The 18,539-nt window shown below is 40.2% G+C and overlaps 1 protein-coding gene across 3 annotated transcripts in view; it reads left to right on the top strand.

Moving 5' to 3' along the window:
• EPB41L4A (erythrocyte membrane protein band 4.1 like 4A) overlaps positions 1–18,539 on the top strand; it is a 320,637-nt gene that overhangs the window by 225,119 nt on the left and 76,979 nt on the right. For all 3 annotated transcript variants that reach the window (XM_066382001.1, XM_066382000.1, XM_066381999.1), the window contains 3 exons: positions 7,925–8,016; positions 9,411–9,488; positions 13,305–13,426. In XM_066382001.1, the coding sequence (XP_066238098.1) occupies positions 7,925–8,016; positions 9,411–9,488; positions 13,305–13,426 (292 nt within the window). The remainder of the gene's footprint in view (positions 1–7,924; positions 8,017–9,410; positions 9,489–13,304; positions 13,427–18,539) is intronic.

Genomic DNA, 18,539 nt, shown 5'->3' with positions numbered 1-18,539 from the left:
AGTGGATAGAGCATTGACCTGGGATGCTGAGGTTTCAGCTTCAAAACCCCGGGTCGCTGGCTTGAGCGTGGGCCCATAGACATGACCCCATGGTTGCTAGCTTGAGCCCAAAAGTCACTGGCTTGAGAAAGGGGTCACTGGCTTGGCTGGAACCCCCTGGTCAAGGCTCATATGAGAAAACAATTAATGAACAGCTAAAGTGCTGCAACTATGAGTTGATGCTTTTCATCTCTCTCCCTTCCTGTTTGTCTGCTTTTCTCTTTCACTTAAAAAAATAATAAATCAGTAGCCCTTACTAGACATGCTGTCATTTTAACAAATAACGTTTGTTATTAAAATTTGTTAGCAATTGTAAGAATGGGAATAAAGGTTAATTATTGTTAAAAATCAAATCTTCAAAAGAGAAATGCTGACATTTTAGTAAATAATACAGTTTCTCTAAAGAGAAGATGAGGAAAAGACAGAGTAAAAACAACAACAAAAGCAAACCATCTGGAATTCCACATTGGTACCTGAATTTTTTCAAATAGGAAGTACAGTAAGATCAACATAGTAGTTTTCAAAGTTTACTGCAACATGATATAATATTTTCTAATAATTTGGTTCATATTTTCTTATTTTAAATTTTGGAAGAAAAGAAAAGAGAAACAACACAATTGAACACATCTTTTCTAATTCTATAATTTATGTTTCTATGAACCTATAAAGCAGTGGTTCTCAACCTTTCTAATGCCGTGACCCCGCAATACAGTTCCTCATGTTGCGGTGACCCCAAACCAAAAAATAATTTTGGTGGCTACTTCATAACTGTAATTTTGCTACAGTTATGATTCGGAATGTAAATACCTGATATGCATTATGTATTTTCCTATGGCTTTAGGCGACCCCCGGGGTCGCGACCCACAGGTTGAGAACCGCTGCTATAAAGAGTTGTATACAATTATTCATCAAGCAGTCAGTTTAGTCATCTGGAAAAGAGGTAAAAAGGTTTTTCACATTTAGTATATATACTGCTGACAAAAATTACAGGATATTTCAAAATGAATATAAAGTGATAAAATATCTCTTAATTTTTGAGATCACAATTAGAGGATATTTCAAAATGAATATGAAGTGATAAAATATCCCCTAATTTTTATGAGCAGTGTATTTTGGAATATGACCCACACAGCTGACAAAAGAGTACTGGGATATTTTTGTTGTTTTTATTCTTTTATTGTAAACTATACCATATATGCAGGAATGAAAACTCATTTTATTCTGAGTGCTCTGCTGAAATGCACAAAGATTTTTAATTCAAAACATATTACATGCATTTCAAAATGAATTATAAAAAACTGGGTGTGTGTGTGGGTGTGTGTCTCCATGTAGAGGCGTTTTGTGGTGTAACATTTTTTTAAACCAGAATACTGAAAAACACGCTTCTTTAAAAAAGATTCTTTGTTTATATAAATCAGGGAAATGCCAACTACCTTACCAGCTCTTGGACATTCTCAGTATACTTTAGCATGTGAAAACATCTGAGTATTTCAGCCATAAGAAAGGATAAAATACTGCCACTTGTGACAACATGGATGGACCTTGAGAGTATCATGCTAAGCAAAATAAGTCATATGGAAAAACACAAGAACCATATGATTTCATTCATATGTGGGATATAAAACAGAATGCAACTAGTTAACAAACAAAACAAATTCAAAGAAACAGAAACAGAATGGTGGTTACCAGAGGGGAAGGGGGGATGGAGGGAGGAGTAAGAGAGTAAAGAGGGTCGAATTTATGGTGGCAGAGGGAGACTAGACTTGGGTGGTGAGTACACGGTACAGTGTACAGATAGATGATGTGTTATAAAACCTGTACACGTGAAATTTAAATAATGTTACTAACCAGTGTTACTTCAATAAATAAAAAAATATTTAAGAATTTAACCCATTGTTTTCCAAACTTACTTGACCATTGAATTCTTTTTTTGGCCAATATCACAAGACACTGATATTGTAAGAAATACTCTTTAGGGAGCACAGTGTAAAGAAAAAGCTTGAACAAGATCATATTTTACTTAGTGTTTTAAAGTTTTCTTCCATGCCAAATAATAACAAGATTGGTAATTTTTTTATTGTTGTTGGAGGACTCACTTGTAAGTCTTTCTCTGGGTTGGGATGTCAGGAAGGGAGAGCAATGGGAAATATGGGGAAAGTTATTTAAAAAATAATACATTTCACATACACAAACCATTTGACTTTTTAAAATGCAGTATTTAGTCTCACCATTTTTAAAGAAAAAAAATTCTCAAAACAGTTCAAATTTTGTGATATCTCTTTGATCTCTATTTTCAGTTAAAAAATAAATCTTTTCAATTCCATCACTTGCCTTTCCTTGCTTTATCAGTAGTTATTTCAGTCATTTGCTATCAGCCCTGTGATTTTGCTCCCCCTCCCCAAGTCCCTAAAATAAGTTAACAATTGCCAAGTGCATATAAATCTTGGTAGAGATTTAATGTCTGAAAGAAATCCCACAGCCTGACTGGTGGTGGCACAGTGGATGGAGTTGACCTACAATGCTGAGGTCGCAGGTTTAAAACTCCGAGATTGCTGGCTTGAGCATGGGCTTTCCAGCTTGAACATGGGGTTGCTGGCTTGAGTGTGAGATCATTGATATGATCCCAAGTTTGCTGTCTTGAGCCCAGAGGTCGCTGTCTTGAGCCCAAGGTTGTCTTGAGAAAGGGGTCACGGTCTCGGCTTGAGCCCTCAGGTCAAGGCATGTATGAGAAACAAGCGACGAGCAACTGAAGTGACCCAACTATGAATTGATGCTTCTCATCTCTCCCCCCCCCCTTTCCTGTCTCTTTCTCTCTCTAAAAAAAAAATAATAATAAATCTCACAATACTTTAGACTAGTAATCTTCACACTTTTAACCTTCTCTGCCTCTAGAGATCATTTTATGCTGCCTCTCTACTGTAGTCCTTGACAGTATTTATGTAACAATTGCATCTTTCTATTGTCAGCAGTACTAATCTGTTTTACTCTTAAATAGCTGACCTGTGCACTGTACCTTGGGTTACTTCTAGCGACCTTGGAGGTGGGCACATGTATAATGGCTTGAGGCACATGTATTAAGGATTGAGAAGATGTTCATCCTCATAATTCTAGGAAGGCTGGGGAAGGCAGACTGTCCTGTTGCTGCCACAGCCCAAGAGAGAACAGAAGAACCAGATGGAGTGTGGGCTGTATGTGGCAGGAAGGGTCGGGCTCAGGAGAGGCAGTGAGGCATGACTGGCCCAGGGAAAGCAAATGGCTGTGCAGCTTGCAGTACGAGCCCCTGCATGACCCCGTCAGTCATCTCAATACACTTAGGAGAAGCCACTCTGAAGTGGATTTATTTCTTCAAGATTACAAAGGGAAACATAGCCAGCAAAGATGAGAAAAGAGTCCGAGGAGACTAGAGGGAATTACCTTGGGAATTCATCAATATGGTACAGGTTTGGAATTCTTAACTCATGTCGGAATTGGGGGTTTGAGCTACGTTTACCTGGAGACCCACAGCACAATGAAGTCCCCACATGGTGTCTGTGTTACAGGTGAGTTAAGCTTGATTAGTTCACAAAATAAATTAAAAAATAAATAGATTCAGACCATAGCTTTGCTTCTGGCATGAAATGACAAAAGCTACAAAGGTGTTGTAGTAATTTTGCCAAAAGCAAGCATTGCATGCTTGTTTAAAGTACTGTACTGTAGCCGTAAGTCAGAATGAACTCAAGCAGCTCCTCCTCTTTGTATGAATGAATGGAACGAGGCTAAGTGTCTGTGTTCAGAAGAGGTTTAGGAGGTAGGAGAGGGATAGAAGGAAAGAGACATTTGCTGTGCTGTATCAGTTAATGTTCCTGCCAGCAGTTGCTGTAAGTGGTAAAAATACACAATTTATTCAGTATTCCTGACTCCTTTTATCGTTGTTCACCCTCCTTTTAGTATTTGGATTATTCTGCTAACAATGGGACAAAAAGCAGGCAGCTGGTGTTAAAGCCCTGTGTAAATGGAGGATGAGTTTATACTTGTCACTTGCACAGTGCAGCAGTAATTAGGAGGCCTGTGGGAGGTTCTTTTGTTCCTTTAACATATTTGTACCCAAGGAAACTTGAGAAAACCCAGTTCTGGTTGTATCTTAAATACCTTTTATTCCATCATTAAGTAATGGTAGTTTATTAAACATCAAATACTCTGTGACCAGGTCTCTGTTTGAAAAGCAACAGAATACAAACATTTATGTGAAGAATAAAGTGAAAATCAGTCCACAAAAGATTTGAAGAGATTTATTTTTAAGATCAAATGCCTTTCCGTTTCTCCTTCACTTTTGGAATCTGGATTCTATGTCATTAGGTAACTGTTTGAAAATGTGATCAGGAGTGTAAATGCCGCCTTTTGCGGGTGCTCTTGCTGACATGGGAAAGTGCCTGTGTCACAGAGGAGTTATCACCAGCCACCACATCTTGTCACTGGTGATGCCCAGGAGGTCCTGCTGCACTTGGTGCTTCAGTCATTGAAAGGCACAGGGCGGTGGGGGTGTAAATACTAGGAGGGTGGTGGTGGGGGGGCGTAAATACTAGGAGGGTGGTGGGGGGTGTGTAAATACTAGGAGGGTGGGGGTGTGTGTAAATACTAGGAGGGTGGGGGGGCATAAATACTAGGAGGGTGGGGGGGGCGTAAATACTAGGAGGGTGGTGGGGGGTGTGTAAATACTAGGAGGGTGGGGGGGCATAAATACTAGGAGGGTGGTGGGGGGGCGTAAATACTAGGAGGGTGGTGGGGGGCGCGTAAATACTAGGAGGGTGGTGGTGGGGGGGCGTAAATACTAGGAGGGTGGTGGGGGGTGTGTAAATACTAGGAGGGTGGGGGGCATAAATACTAGGAGGGTGGTGGGGGGGCGTAAATACTAGGAGGGTGGTGGGGGGGGTGTAAATACTAGGAGGGTGGGGGGGCATAAATACTAGGAGGGTGGTGGGGGGGCGTAAATACTAGGAGGGTGGTGGGGGGGCGTAAATACTAGGAGGGTGGTGGTGGGGGCGTAAATACTAGGAGGGTGGTGGTGGTGGGGCGTAAATACTAGGAGGGTGGTGGGGGGTGTGTAAATACTAGGAGGGTGGGGGGGCGTAAATACTAGGAGGGTGGTGGGGGGGTGTAAATACTAGGAGGGTGGTGGGGGGGCGTAAATACTAGGAGGATGGTGGTGGGGGCGTAAATACTAGGAGGGTGGTGGGGGGGTGTAAATACTAGGAGAGGGGTGGTGGGGCGTAAATACTAGGAGGGTGGTGGTGGGGCGTAAATACTAGGAGAGGGGTGGTGGGGCATAAATACTAGGAGGGTGGTGGGGGGGCGTAAATACTAGGAGGGGTGTGGTGGGGGAAACAGCCTGTCCTGTACTCACTTTATCTTAATCATTTATCCTGATAACAATGCAATCACAAGCAAAATTATTTTAATATACATGACCAGTATGTTATATTTTCGGATCACCCAGTGACCTTGAAAAACTGTTATATAAGAAACTCAAAAGAAACTCAATAGTAGCTGCCTCTGGGGAGGAGAACTGGGGAATCCCCCAAGCGGGAGAGAGATTTGGCTCTTATTGTGTATCCACTTTGGAGACTTTTGGCGTTTTCACCACAGGTGTGTATATACTATATATTAAAGAAAAGGAAAAGGAACACAATCTCTCTCCTCTCTCCACATTCCCACGCCTCCCGCGCCGGTGGGGTTGCTGGGTTTCCCACCTGCCCCCAGGACCTCCCGTGGTTTCCTTTGCACACCCTTCCCCCAGTTTCTTTTACTTTCCAGGAAAGCACTTTCTGCATTCATTGGCTTTTCTTCCTCATCTCTAATTTTGTCCTTCCTATCCCTTTCATGAATGTCACTGTTCTCTCACCGTGAAATGCGGTGACCTCCTCTGATGCCCTATTTGACCTTTCTGGGTCACTTGAGACTTGCACACTCCTCCCAGCCTCGCTGGCCGTTTCCCTCTGGTCCGTTTTGACCGCTCCCATCTCTGCTGCAATTCCGCCTTTATTCCCCCCATACTGCCTTTTTGAGCACTTTCTTTTGTACTCTGGGGTGAGATCATGTGTCGGCAGATGTAACTGCACTCCTCAGCTCCACATCTGTTTGTTTCCTGGCCCACTGGACACGCTTAGTTCTCAAGTCCAAGGGCACCTCAAAATCAAAGTATCCCGAACCTATTGTCCATTTACAGGTTGCCTTGCTGTAAAATGGATATATTGGCTCTGTTTTCATCACACCCCTTTTTTTTTTTTTTTTTTTTTTTTTTTGCATTTTTCTGAAGCTGGAAACGGGGAGGCAGTCAGACAGACTCCCGCATGCGCCCGACCGGGATCCACCCGGCACGCCCACTAGGGGGTGATGCTCTGCCCATCTTGGGGCCTCGCTCTGTTGCAATCAGAGCCATTCTAGCACCTGAGGCAGAGGCCACAAAGTCATCCCCAGCGCCCGGGCCATCTTTGCTCCAATGGAGCCTTGGCTGTGGGAGGGGAAGAGATAGTCAGAGAGGAAGGAGAGGGGGAGGGGTGGAGAAGCAGATGGGCGCTTCTCCTGTGTGCCCTGGCCGGGAATCGAACCTGGGACCTCCGCACGCCAGGCAGACACTCTACCACTGAGCCAACCAGCCAGGGCCTCATCACACCCTTTTATTTTTACAAATAAACTCCTAAATTGGGCCTTATTCTAGATGGATTTGGGAGAAAATTTCAGACATATACCATATTTTTTGCTCCATAAGACGCACTTTCTCCCCCCAAAGGTGGAGGGGAAAATGCCCATGTGTCTTATGGAGCGAAAAATATGGTATTTTATTAAATATTTTAACACCATTTGGTTCAGAATATTTTTTTTTCTTATTTTCCTCCTTAAAACCCTAGGTGTGTCTTATGGTCAGGTGCATCTTATGAAGCAAAAAATAGGATATATCTTCTGTCCTTATTGGCAGTAGCAGGGGTAAGGGGGATCATTGTAATTAGTCCTCTGCATTGACAGTTTTGTTTGTGAACCCATAGACACCTCATTCCAGGGGCATTTCTGCATTGGAGACATGAGCTTGGTTTTTATTTGAAATTAAATTAGCAATTATATAACTTCACAGAGCTTGTAGTTTATTATTTTAGTACTTATGTTGTATTTTGCTTGATTTCTTATTCAGTCATTTAAAAAAAATAACTAGTATCTTTTCTTGAGCACTTAGAATTACTTCTGCTATATCATTTGCTTTTTATGTACTAAATGTAGATAATTAAGTAACCACTGGATTAAAATTATAGTTAAAATTTGTTATATACTCTTATATGACATTTTAGCATTTAATTTAATATACCCGGTAACTTGATGCAGAATGGAGAAAGTCGGGATCAGACATTATTTAGCTTGCCCGGGTTCTAATACTGTGCCAGTTGTTTCTCCCTGTGGCCCTCTTGAGATTGTTTAGGCATCCGTTTCAGTGTGGTCTGGGCATTTCTGAAAGTAATCACAGTTAAGAACTGGATCTAGGGGCATCTCCTTTTCATTGGGAGTTGATTTGCACTCGGTCAGTAGTTTTCCTGTTCCGGTGCTGTTTGTGACTGAAGAGTTCGTGGTACGTCAGTGCCGTCACCCTGGTTCTCCATGGTCATGGGAGATGGAGGGGTAGGTGGTAAAAATGATGGGACTAAGGTTTACATGGAACTTATATTTAGTCATCTTAATTAAGGTTTTAAGGCAAACCTCCAAAAACAGTTACCAAGAGATAATTATTCTTTGTTTTATGTGTTAACAATAACCTGGCTGTTGACTTGGATTTTCGTTACCTAGAACAGAAATTCATATTGCTGCCAGCTGAAGAATGTCATGGTCAGTAATTCACGTTTGCTGTCTTTTGTTTCTCTCTTAGTGCAATGAGACCTCATTTTTTTTTGAAGCTCGAAGTAAAACTGCTTGCAAGCATCTTTGGAAGTGTAGTGTAGAGCATCACACATTTTTTAGGTATGTTAACATGAAAGTTTTGTTTATTTTTCTAGTAAATGAAAATAGCATTTGTTTTTATAACAAGAATTCTGTTCTGTCTATAAGTAGAAGTTTTTCTTTTATTTTTTTTTCTGTCATGTAATTCTCTTGATCATATTAATACAAATAGATATATATGCACACACACATACACATATAGATATCTTCTTTGCTTATATTATAAGGAAAGGTCAAGGACAATTTTATTTTGGTTTATGTAAAAAGTGCAGCTTTGGTATTCCTGGAAATGAGGTGTTCTGCTGTGGACATACTAAATTTGAAATGCCTGCTAGTCATTAAAGCAGAGACATTGGATATATAATGCTTACTGGAAAGTCCAAGGCTGGCCATGTAAATTTAGTGAGTAAGGAAAGAGGAATATGAAGGATTTCTTCATGAAATCACCTATGAAGAAAGTGAAGAGAGAGAAGCAGAAGGCCAAGGACTGAGCTGTGGGACCTTCCTAACATTTAGAGGACAGGAAGAGCCCAACGTGGCTTATGAGAAGGAGTAACCAGGAAAGCGTGTAGGAAAATGGGAAGTGAGGCAGGCAGATGTTGTGGTGAATAGGGAGCTCGGAACTCCCTTGCATGCTGGCCTCCTGGGAAGTCAAGATGAGGGTAGAGAATTGACCACTGGATTGGGGGACACTTTGTTTTCTCACATCTTTACAGTTTAAAGATAAAACTAAAATTTATCAGGTAGTACATTAAGCTTTATTTGTGTTCTAAATTTCAAACTGGATTAATTCTTTCCCTTCATTCCTATTTGATTTGCATGGAACAGTGTCCCCAAATAGCATGATATTGGAGAAGTAGTTTTATAAAATGACCGATGTCCTTTATGGAATTTGTATTAAAAGAGGGATGTTGTCCAGAAAGCCTGAGACATTCCCAGTAGTTCAGTGGGCTGGGTGGAGGAGCTCCACAAGGAGGCGTCTGTTGAAAGTACCCTGGAATAGGAAGTATTGGAATGGGCGCTGCAAAGGAGACTGAAGCAGCACGTCGATGTGATTGACGGCCGTGATTGCCTTGGCTTGGGTAAATCAATGTAGTGATGAAGTTCCCAAGATTATTTAAGTGGAGGAAGTAATTTGTTTTGCAACTAAAGCTTCTGAGGGCAATGATGTCTTTAGGAAGTATGAGTATTTTGATTTTATACTTATATAAATTCCTATAGTGTGATTGTGTTTCAACTATTAGCTTATAATAACTGATTATTATTTATTGCCAATATGTAGAACAAATAAGATATTTTGTCTAGCTGCTGAAGTGTTGCATGATTATATTTTCTACAGAGCTTTTACACAAAGGTTGCCTAAGCATCTGTATTGATGAATATTTATTTACTTTTATTTTAAAAATACATTTTAGAATGCCAGAAAATGAATCAAATTCATTGTCAAGAAAACTCGGCAAGTTTGGATCCATGAGTTATAAACACCGATATAGGTAAATGGCATTTTTTTTCCTTGGGGGGGGCTTGTGTGAATACATGAATATTTAATTTAGTGGTCTACATACATGCACATAAATGTTTTTATTCTTATTTTTCTGCAGTGCCCACTTATTTCATAAACATAATAGTTTATAAAAACTTTTGACAAAGATGATTTTCCAGGTTTAAGTATATTTAATGTCTGGGTTAAGTTTAGGACTTTTAGAACGTAGTAGAGCTTATCTTCAGACATGTATTTTTATGCACATATTGATTTCTAATTATGTTGTGCTTATGCAACAAAACAGATAATTTGAATAGTAGCTGATTGGTGTTCTTGGGATATTCAGTTGATCCCCTGTTGTAACACAATGTAGAGTTTATATTGTGAATCAAATCATGTTTTCTGTAGCATAAAGCCTATATGTAGTAATGCTAGCAATTATATGCAGGCGGTGAGGTGGGTCCCAGGCCCTGTAAGAGCCAGGCAGGGCTCCGAATGCTGCACAGGAGGTGGGGCACTGTTCTGTTGGTCCCACTGGAGACGTCATTGAATGAAACGCTTACCTAGGAGACCAAAAAATAAAGCCCAGTCTAGTGTTTGCAGGACAATGGTATGCCAGATTTTAGTTCCTCTCTTTTAGAATCCATTTTTTTTCTTTTGGTCTTGAATTTGAAACCAGAGATCATCAATAACAGTAATTAATATAAAATGTTCAGTGTATCCACCTTAAGTATCATTCACTTGGATATTTGCTCATTTGGTGACTTAACTAAAACTTAAGTTCTTGTATTATAGATGTTCTCAGTATTAGGTATTCATTGATATCTAAACATTTAACTTTTAGGTTATCGAGGTTCTCTCCCAGACTGTGATATGATTATCATGAATTTAAGAGAAGAGTACTTATTTGAGAAGAACAGCTAATAGTCACTATTTTGGCTGTTCTTCTGTTTAGGGAATAAAACATTTCAAGGGTTTTAGAGAAAATGTGTAACTCTATCTCTGTGTTTCTATTATTAAAATTATAATAAGGTGTTTAACATATGCTGTAGTTGGTTTCCACAAATTTACTCATACCTAATTTCTCAAATTTATTGAAATGCAAATGTTGTGGCTACTGGGAATTATTATTATTGGATTTTGCATATTAAATATAATTTCTTCCAAGAAGGTAATTAAAGATACCCTTTGCAGAATTGGAAGCTCTGCTAAGTCTGTTCTAATTTGGTGGCTGGTCTTAACTGCCTCATAAGTCTTAATGAAACCCAAATCTCTGTGTCTATAAGTTGGAAGCAATAATGTTATACCACCCCCAGGAAGAAATATGTTTCATCCCTCCACCTAGAACTAGGCTTGGGCAGGGATGGGGTTCGGACTGCTGGGTAGTCGTCAGCACATTGACTGTTAATTGTCAAAGAAGGAAAAATAACCAGCCTTTAACAAACATCATATGCCTGTTCTTTTCTTGAAATATTCTGTAGTCCTCTTGGAATGGAAGCAGAGCTCTGGAAACACAGACAGCCCCTCCTTTACCCTGCTGCAAGCTTGCAGAGCCTAGGGGATAAAGACAGTATAACAACTGCTGCAGGGAGCAAATGTGGGCGTGTCAGTGTTCGTGTGTATAACCGTGTGTAGCTGTTGGTAGTGGTGTGTCTGTACTGTATGCTATGTAGGAAGACGGAGGTCTAGTCTTTATCCCTTTTCTGAATCTTCAGGCTCGCAGAATACCAAGGAGATCCCAACATCTTTTATAAAAAGTAGTGATTAGTTAAGGAGGGAAAAATTAGACATTTTTAGCAATGTGTGGCAACCCATCCTTTCCAAAATTCTAAATTAAATTTGTGGGGAAGGGCTGAGCTGAAATCTGATAAGCTAATTTTTTTATGGTTGTCATTTTATTATCAGAGACCATATCTGAAACAGTGATTGATCAAATATTTTATTAAAATGTTTGTTATGCACTGATATGTATCTCTTTCTCTGAGCCCCTTAAAAATGCCTGTTAAGTTTGTAGGGGACTGCTTGTTTTGATGAATATGAGCTGTGTAGAATTTATAGTGAGAAAATATTTTTTTGTTTATGCAGTCACATACATTCTACCTAAGTCTTAGAGCAGAGAATGTCTGTTGAAAGTAGGTCTGGGCTCTGGCCAGTTGGCTTAGTGATAGAGCATCAGCCCAGCATGGATGTCCCGGGTTTGATTCCCAGTCAGGGCACACAGGAGAAGCAACCATCTGCTTTTCCACCCCTCCCCCTTTTGCTTCTTTATCTTTCTCTCACTTTTCTCTTCCCCTCCTGTAGCCATGGCTTTATTAGAGCAAGTTGACCCCGGGCACTGAGCATGGCTCCATGGCCTCCCCAAGGGTCCCAGATGGGCAGAGTATCACCCCCTAGTGGGCATGCTGGGTGGATCTGGATTGGGGTGCATGTGGGAGTCTGTCTTTGCTTCCCCTCCTCTCACTGAATAAGAAAAAAATTAAAAAAAGAAAGTAGGTCTGATCTTCACGCTTTAAACTATTTATAACAATGGAATTTTGCTCTATATATGGATTTTTCTTTTCTTTTTTTAGCTTTTCAGGAGATACATGTTGCTATTTGTGTTACCTTATTGACTACCTTTAAAAAATAGTTAAATTTTAAAGGAAAGAAAACGTTACAGTTTGCTTCCCTCTCTCCCTTGGTTCTCACTAACAATTGAACACACAGCACACTCACAGATGGAAACTAGCATCTTAATTCATGGTGGCTCAGATCAAGTGGTGTCCCCAGTTATTCTGATGAGAAGCCACTTTTTATGAGTGTTTCAGAATTTCAAAAACTTTCTAATAAAGGTGTATGGGGTAGTGAGGAAGGGAGACTTTCACAGAAGCATGTAGTTGGTGAGTTTTGCTTTATAAATCTCATTTGGGAGAGATTCACCAGTATTTATTCTATAAATGATGTATGAGTAGGATTTGGGGCCTTTTGTCCTCCTACAGATGTCTCTTCTTGAGGTGAATCAAACTAGACAAATACATATGCATTTTTTTCCTTCTATTAAAGTGATAAATTAGGTGAAAGTTTTACCTAAAATATTTAGGTGAGAGCCAGGGTCATTTACTGACTTTACTTCAGCAGCTGTGGATCCATTTTCAGTAGGATGAATGTCCACTGAAGTCCAGCATGTGAAATTAGGCAGTTCCCCAAGGAGAGTAGTCCATCCCCAGGGAGAACTCGCCCTCCTGAATCCTCATAGCCTCTTCAGAGAAGTAGCATGGGCATGGGGGTTTAGGCCTGTCTTGAACCTTCCTGGGCACCTGATCTGGCAAAGGGGCGGTGGGCACGCTAACTGGTTCATTGTGCTCTATAGCAGGGTTGAGAGTAGATCTGGAGCACACAGTGGTCCTCTGGGGGCTTACATCTTTCTGTGTAAGTCCAGCATGGGGTCATGCTGATTCCTGTAGAGTCATTGCTCTTATGTAATTCAGCCCAACACAATTCTTTATTATTCCATTGTAGAGCTGGGAGGCAATCAGCATTCTCTATTTCTGGCCCTCATTTAAGGAAGGCTAAATCTAAACCTTCCTCCTCCTTTAATAAACACCCTTTCCCTGTTTCTTCTGAAAGATATTCCTTTTAACCTGAATGTTTCCTATTAGAATTTAATACCACTTCCTTGGTTAATACTGCAATGAGAATCGATTGAAAGCCTTTATATGGTTACAGTCAATGTGAGTATGTGTTTTTTCTTCTCTCCATACTTTGCAGATATTCTGAATGAGCCCGTTGTTTAATTTTGTGGCTGTGTGGTTTTACCTGTGTTAATCAAAATGTTGCATTTTTTAAGTGGCAGGACAGCCTTGCAAATGAGTCGAGATCTTTCTATTCAACTTCCCCGCCCAGACCAGAGTGTTGCAAGAAGCAGAAGCAAGACGTATCCTAAGAGAATAGCACAAACACAGCCAGCTGGTAAGTCCCTGCTGTAAACCTGCACTGTTAGGCTGATGGTTTAAGGCAGGGGTCCCCAAACTTTTTACACAGGGGCCAGTTCACTGTCCCTCAGACCGTTGGAGGGCCGGACTATAAAAAAAACTATGAACAAATCCCTATGCATACTGCACATATCTTATTTTAAAGTAAAAAAAAAAACCACAAAACAGGAACAAATACAATATTTAAAATAAAGAACAAGTAAATTTAAATCAACAAACTGACCAGTATTTCAGTGGGAACTATGGACCTGCTTTTGGCTAATGAGATGGTCAATGTGCTCCTCTCACTGACCACCAATGAAAGAGGTACCCCTCCCGGAAGTGCGCTGGGGGCGGATAAATGGCCTCGGGGGGCCGCATATGGCCCGCGGGCCGTATTTTGGGGACCCCTGGTTTAAGGTATGCTCAGCTGGTGACTATAGCTCAATAGGTTTTTGTTGTTGTTAATACTAGAGGTTTTCATTTGACCCTGAAAATTTCTAAGCAAACAGAAATTAAAATAAGTAGACAAGTAGTCAAGTTGGATCACCATACCCTGCTTAATGACTATACTTTCTTTCTTTTTGAAGATGTAAAATATAGTTTCAACTGAGTAATTTCTTAGTCGGGTGTATATGAGATTCGAATTGAAACAAACTCTTAGAAAACATCCTTTTTAAAAAATAAAAAGAGAACACTGTTGACATAATCTACATAGAATTCAGTAGATTTTTTGTTATTGTTGGTCTTTTATTATAAAATATAATATACATGTATATGCACATATACATATAACTGTATATATGTGTACACAACATTTTGCATAGCCTACAAGCCAAGAAGTCCCTCCTATTTTTTTTATTTTATTTTTTTGTGTAGAAAGGGGTTTGATTTTCCCTTACTTTTCTACAGACTTTTCACTACGACAGCCCTCCTATTTTTTTGTTCACATTTCTACCATTCCTTCCTTTCCCAGCCAGACAAAAATACCATCTGACTTTGTGATAATTAGTTCCTTACTTTTTGTTACAATTTTACTACTTATGTAGCTTTCTCTGAGCAAACTAATTCATTTTACCTGTTTTTAATACTATGTGAATGAATCATGGTCTGTGTTCTTTTGTCTTGCTTCTATCAATGTTATATGTAGTGTACACTAAAGTACATTCATTTTCCTTGCTGCGAGTATTCTATTGTATGAGTTTTTTTTCTTTTCTTTTTTTTTTTTGAGAGAGAGAGAGAGGGAGGGAAGGAGAGAAAGAGAGGAAGGGAGAGAAAGAGAAGAGAGAAAGAGAAAGAGAAAGAAGGGTCAACTCGTTCCACTTAGTTGTGCACCCACTGATTGCTTCTCATACATGCCCTGACCTGGGCTCAAACTGGCAACCTTGGGATCGAGCTGGCACTGCAGGATTGAGCCTGTGACTTCAACGCTCTGGGATGATGTTCTATCCACTGCACCACCAGCTGGGGCTGTATGACAGTTTCTTTATCATTCTACTGTTGATGGACATTTGGGTGATTTGTATTTTTTGTTTGTTTTTAATGCAGTCTACTACTTTTTTTTTAAGACTTTTATTTATTTATTCACTTTTATTGGAGAAATAGAGAGGAGAGAGAGAGAGAGAGAGAAAGAACAGGGAGAGGAGCAGGAAGCATCAACTCCCATATGTGCCTTGACCAGGCAAGCCTGGAGTTTCGAACCAGTGACCTTAGCATTCTAGGTCGACGCTTTATCCACTGCGCCACTACAGATCGGGCCAGACTGCTTCTTTAATAAAGCGACCTAATCAATCAGTTTTAATTCATGTTCAATATTTAGAGCTCAGAATTTTACTGACTTTGGTGGTGGCTTGCTTATAGATCTCCCTTGTCTGACACTTTCCATAGACTTTTCACATACTGTACATTGAATCACTTGAGTCTCACAATAACCTTGTGAGGGAGGGCAAGGGAAACAGTATAGTCTCATTTTACAGATCAAGAACACGTGATCCAGCAGTTAGACAGGGGTGGGGCTGGCACGAAAGCCCAGGTCTCCTGGGTCATTTTGTTATATAGTATTGTCTGAAGTGAATGGAATTAAAAAAAAAAGTATTTAATTTATTGGGGTGACATTGGTTCATAAAATTATATAAGTTTTAGGTGTGTAATTCTATTATACATGATCTGTATATTGTATTGTGTTTACCACCCCAAGAATGGAATTTTTTTTTTTTAATTTTTTATTTATTTATTTATTTATTTATTCATTCATTCATTTTTTTAGAGAGGAGAGGGAGAGACAGAGAGAGAGAGAGAGAGAGGAGAGACAGAGAGAGAGAAGGGGGGGGGGGAGCTGGAAGCATCAACTCCCATATGTGCCTTGACCAGGCAAGCCCAGGGTTTTGAACCGGCGACCTCAGCATTTCCAGGTCGACGCTTTATCCACTGCGCCACCACAGGTCAGGCAAGAATGGAATTTTTAATAACAATAATTAACACCTGAGCATTGCATGACAATTAACCTGGCACATGACATCTATTTCGTTTAGCTCTCATGCTGGGGCTATAAAGAAAGCATTTGAGTTTGCTCCACCGCTGTTGGCTACGAGAATGTCACAGACTTATTGTTTCTAGAGCCAAATTAAATCTGATTTAGGTGTCTTCATCTCACTGAGCTAAGAGGAAATTAAATTCTTTCTGATGGATCTACAGTGGCTAAAATAAGACACGCTTTAATTTTGTAATACCTTGCCACATAAGTATTACCATTTTCCCCATTTGGGTGATAAGGAAACTGAGATTTAAAAGGTAATTTTGCCAAGATTACATAATAAATAGGTAGCTTAGGAAAAAAAATTTTAGATTTAATATCTTTATCATAATCTTTTGTATTTATTTTTGTACATGAGCACTCTGAAGTCCCATTTAGACCAACTCCAGTGTGGTATAATCAAGAGGCAGACTTGCAAATCCTGCGCAATTTCTGAAACACCATGCCTCACGAAATCATTCTGATACCAACTGAGAATGTCAAAAGCATTCCTTGCTTTAAATCAACATTTTATTCCACTCGAGATGCGGGAATCATCACACTTGCTCTTTATACAAACCTGCTCAGGTTGCTTCTTTTCTTCTCATATGTTCTTATAAAAATATCTGCTTCTGTAACACTTTTGTTTTTGGCTCTTTTTGGAAGCCCACATTCTACAAGCTGATTAAGAGACAAGGAGTTTTTGGTTTTGGTTTTGGTTTTCTCATGACTGATGCAGAGCCAGTGAAATGCAGTTTCACAGAGCGACCTGGGACTCTGCTGAGCCCTCACGTCTACCTTCCACCCCCACCCCCAGCCCATGTCCTATTCAAACACCCCCCCCCTTTGGTAGGGGATACGCCTGTGGCTAATAACGCACAACCCGGGCTCCTCTAGGCCGGCCTCTCAGCGTCAGGTGGATCTTTTAAAATGGAGCACATGTTGTGTTTTTATTATTATAAAAATACATGCTTGCTTTAGAGAATTTAGGGAAGTTAGAACCTCCCCATCTAAAAAGAAATTTTTCATATTTAATTCCATTCTCCTAGTACTAACACCCTATTGTATAGCCTTCTATTCATTTGTATATCTTTTCTGCAAAAGTTAATAGTAGTGTTTTAGAACTTACTTTTCTTATACATTAATATATCATGGATATGTCCTGATAAGTTGTTAAATCTTTTTATATAGCACCATTTTAAGCTCTGTATAGTTTTCACCTGTATGGATGTAAAGACTTGACGTAATTTATTCAACCAATCTCAAGTTCTTGGATATTGCAGCTGTTTCATATTTAAAGCACTATAAATATAGCTAAAGTGAATGTCCTTGCAGTTATCTCTTTAAACATTTATTTATTTATTTATTAACAATGGTGTATTTTCATCATTTCATTTTTAAAAGAATATTAACAATGCAGTATTTGGAACTAAGACCTTGCTGTGTGTACATATTTCCCTTTGATTTGAATTACTTCCAGCCTAACTTTTCAGGCCTGTGGTCACAAAACTGTAATGTGTTCTGGGGACCAAGAGAGGACCCTCCTTGGACAGTGTGTGATTGTTAGGGTGAGGGAGGGTCATTTAGCAAATGTCAATGATGCAGTGCTACGGTTACTGTTATAGACACATGAAGGATGTTGTGAGAGAAGGATTCATGTTACTCTGTTTCTTTAAATGTTCCGTTTTCTCTATTTTACATGTAATCTGCTTTGAGCCCCAGTTGAGTCCAGCTGGCAGAGACCCAGTCTCAGCCATCTGCCACTCCTAAGGTCATGTTTGGGTTCTAACTTGGAGCAGAATATTTGAATGGGGCCCTCTTGTCTTCAACTACATCAGTCACCACTGTGCTCCTTGTTCCATCCCACCAGACTTCATGAAGGTGCGAGTTCTGTGTGAAGCTGGGCTGCTGTATGTGAGGGGGGGGAGGCTCTTTGGTGAGCCTGCTGGCCTTAGGGTTGGCAACCAATGGGTGTTGGTGCCAGTCAATGCTTACAGGAATCCCCATTTGGAATGTGATGAAGAAGGAAACTTTATTCAGTGCAAACAGCTCAATTTTGATATAATATGGCTGTGGAACAGCATAGCTCTAAGGTGGCCCTCACTCTGCTCTGGTCCAGTGCAGCAAGAGATATTTGGTGTTTCAGCTCCTGCCTGGGAAATGCTGTTTCTAGTCTTCAGTGAAAAGGGAAAGTGCCCTTTACAAGCCAAAGGGGAACTGACTTACATAGAGAGAAGTCCTCACCCTTAGTTCCTGATTGGTTTGTCCTCATGCAAATGAGTACTCCAAATCCTCACAGTTTGATTGGTCAGAATGGCGCTGTGCTGATTGGTCAGTGAAGATATGTTGAGGACAGAGCTGTGTAACTCCCAACTGGATGGGGAAAGCCTCATTCCTATGAGTTAAAATAGGACTGTCTCATTCTGAGAATTCCAGGAACGCCTTTATAAGGGCTAGCTCAGGTGGCAGGAACACAGTGCAGGCAGGCAGGTCAGTGCAGGCTTCTCCCCAAAGTGCAGTTTGTGTCAGAGGCCCCTGTGTAGAAGTGACTACTAGGCTCTGTTTTTACATTTTTAGCCACCAAGAGTCCTTCTTAGTA

This window comes from Saccopteryx leptura, chromosome 4, assembly GCF_036850995.1.
Source record: "Saccopteryx leptura isolate mSacLep1 chromosome 4, mSacLep1_pri_phased_curated, whole genome shotgun sequence".
NCBI lineage: Eukaryota > Metazoa > Chordata > Mammalia > Chiroptera > Emballonuridae > Saccopteryx > Saccopteryx leptura.
Note: the sequence above shows the minus strand (reverse complement) of the source record. Positions and strands in the feature narration are given on the sequence as shown.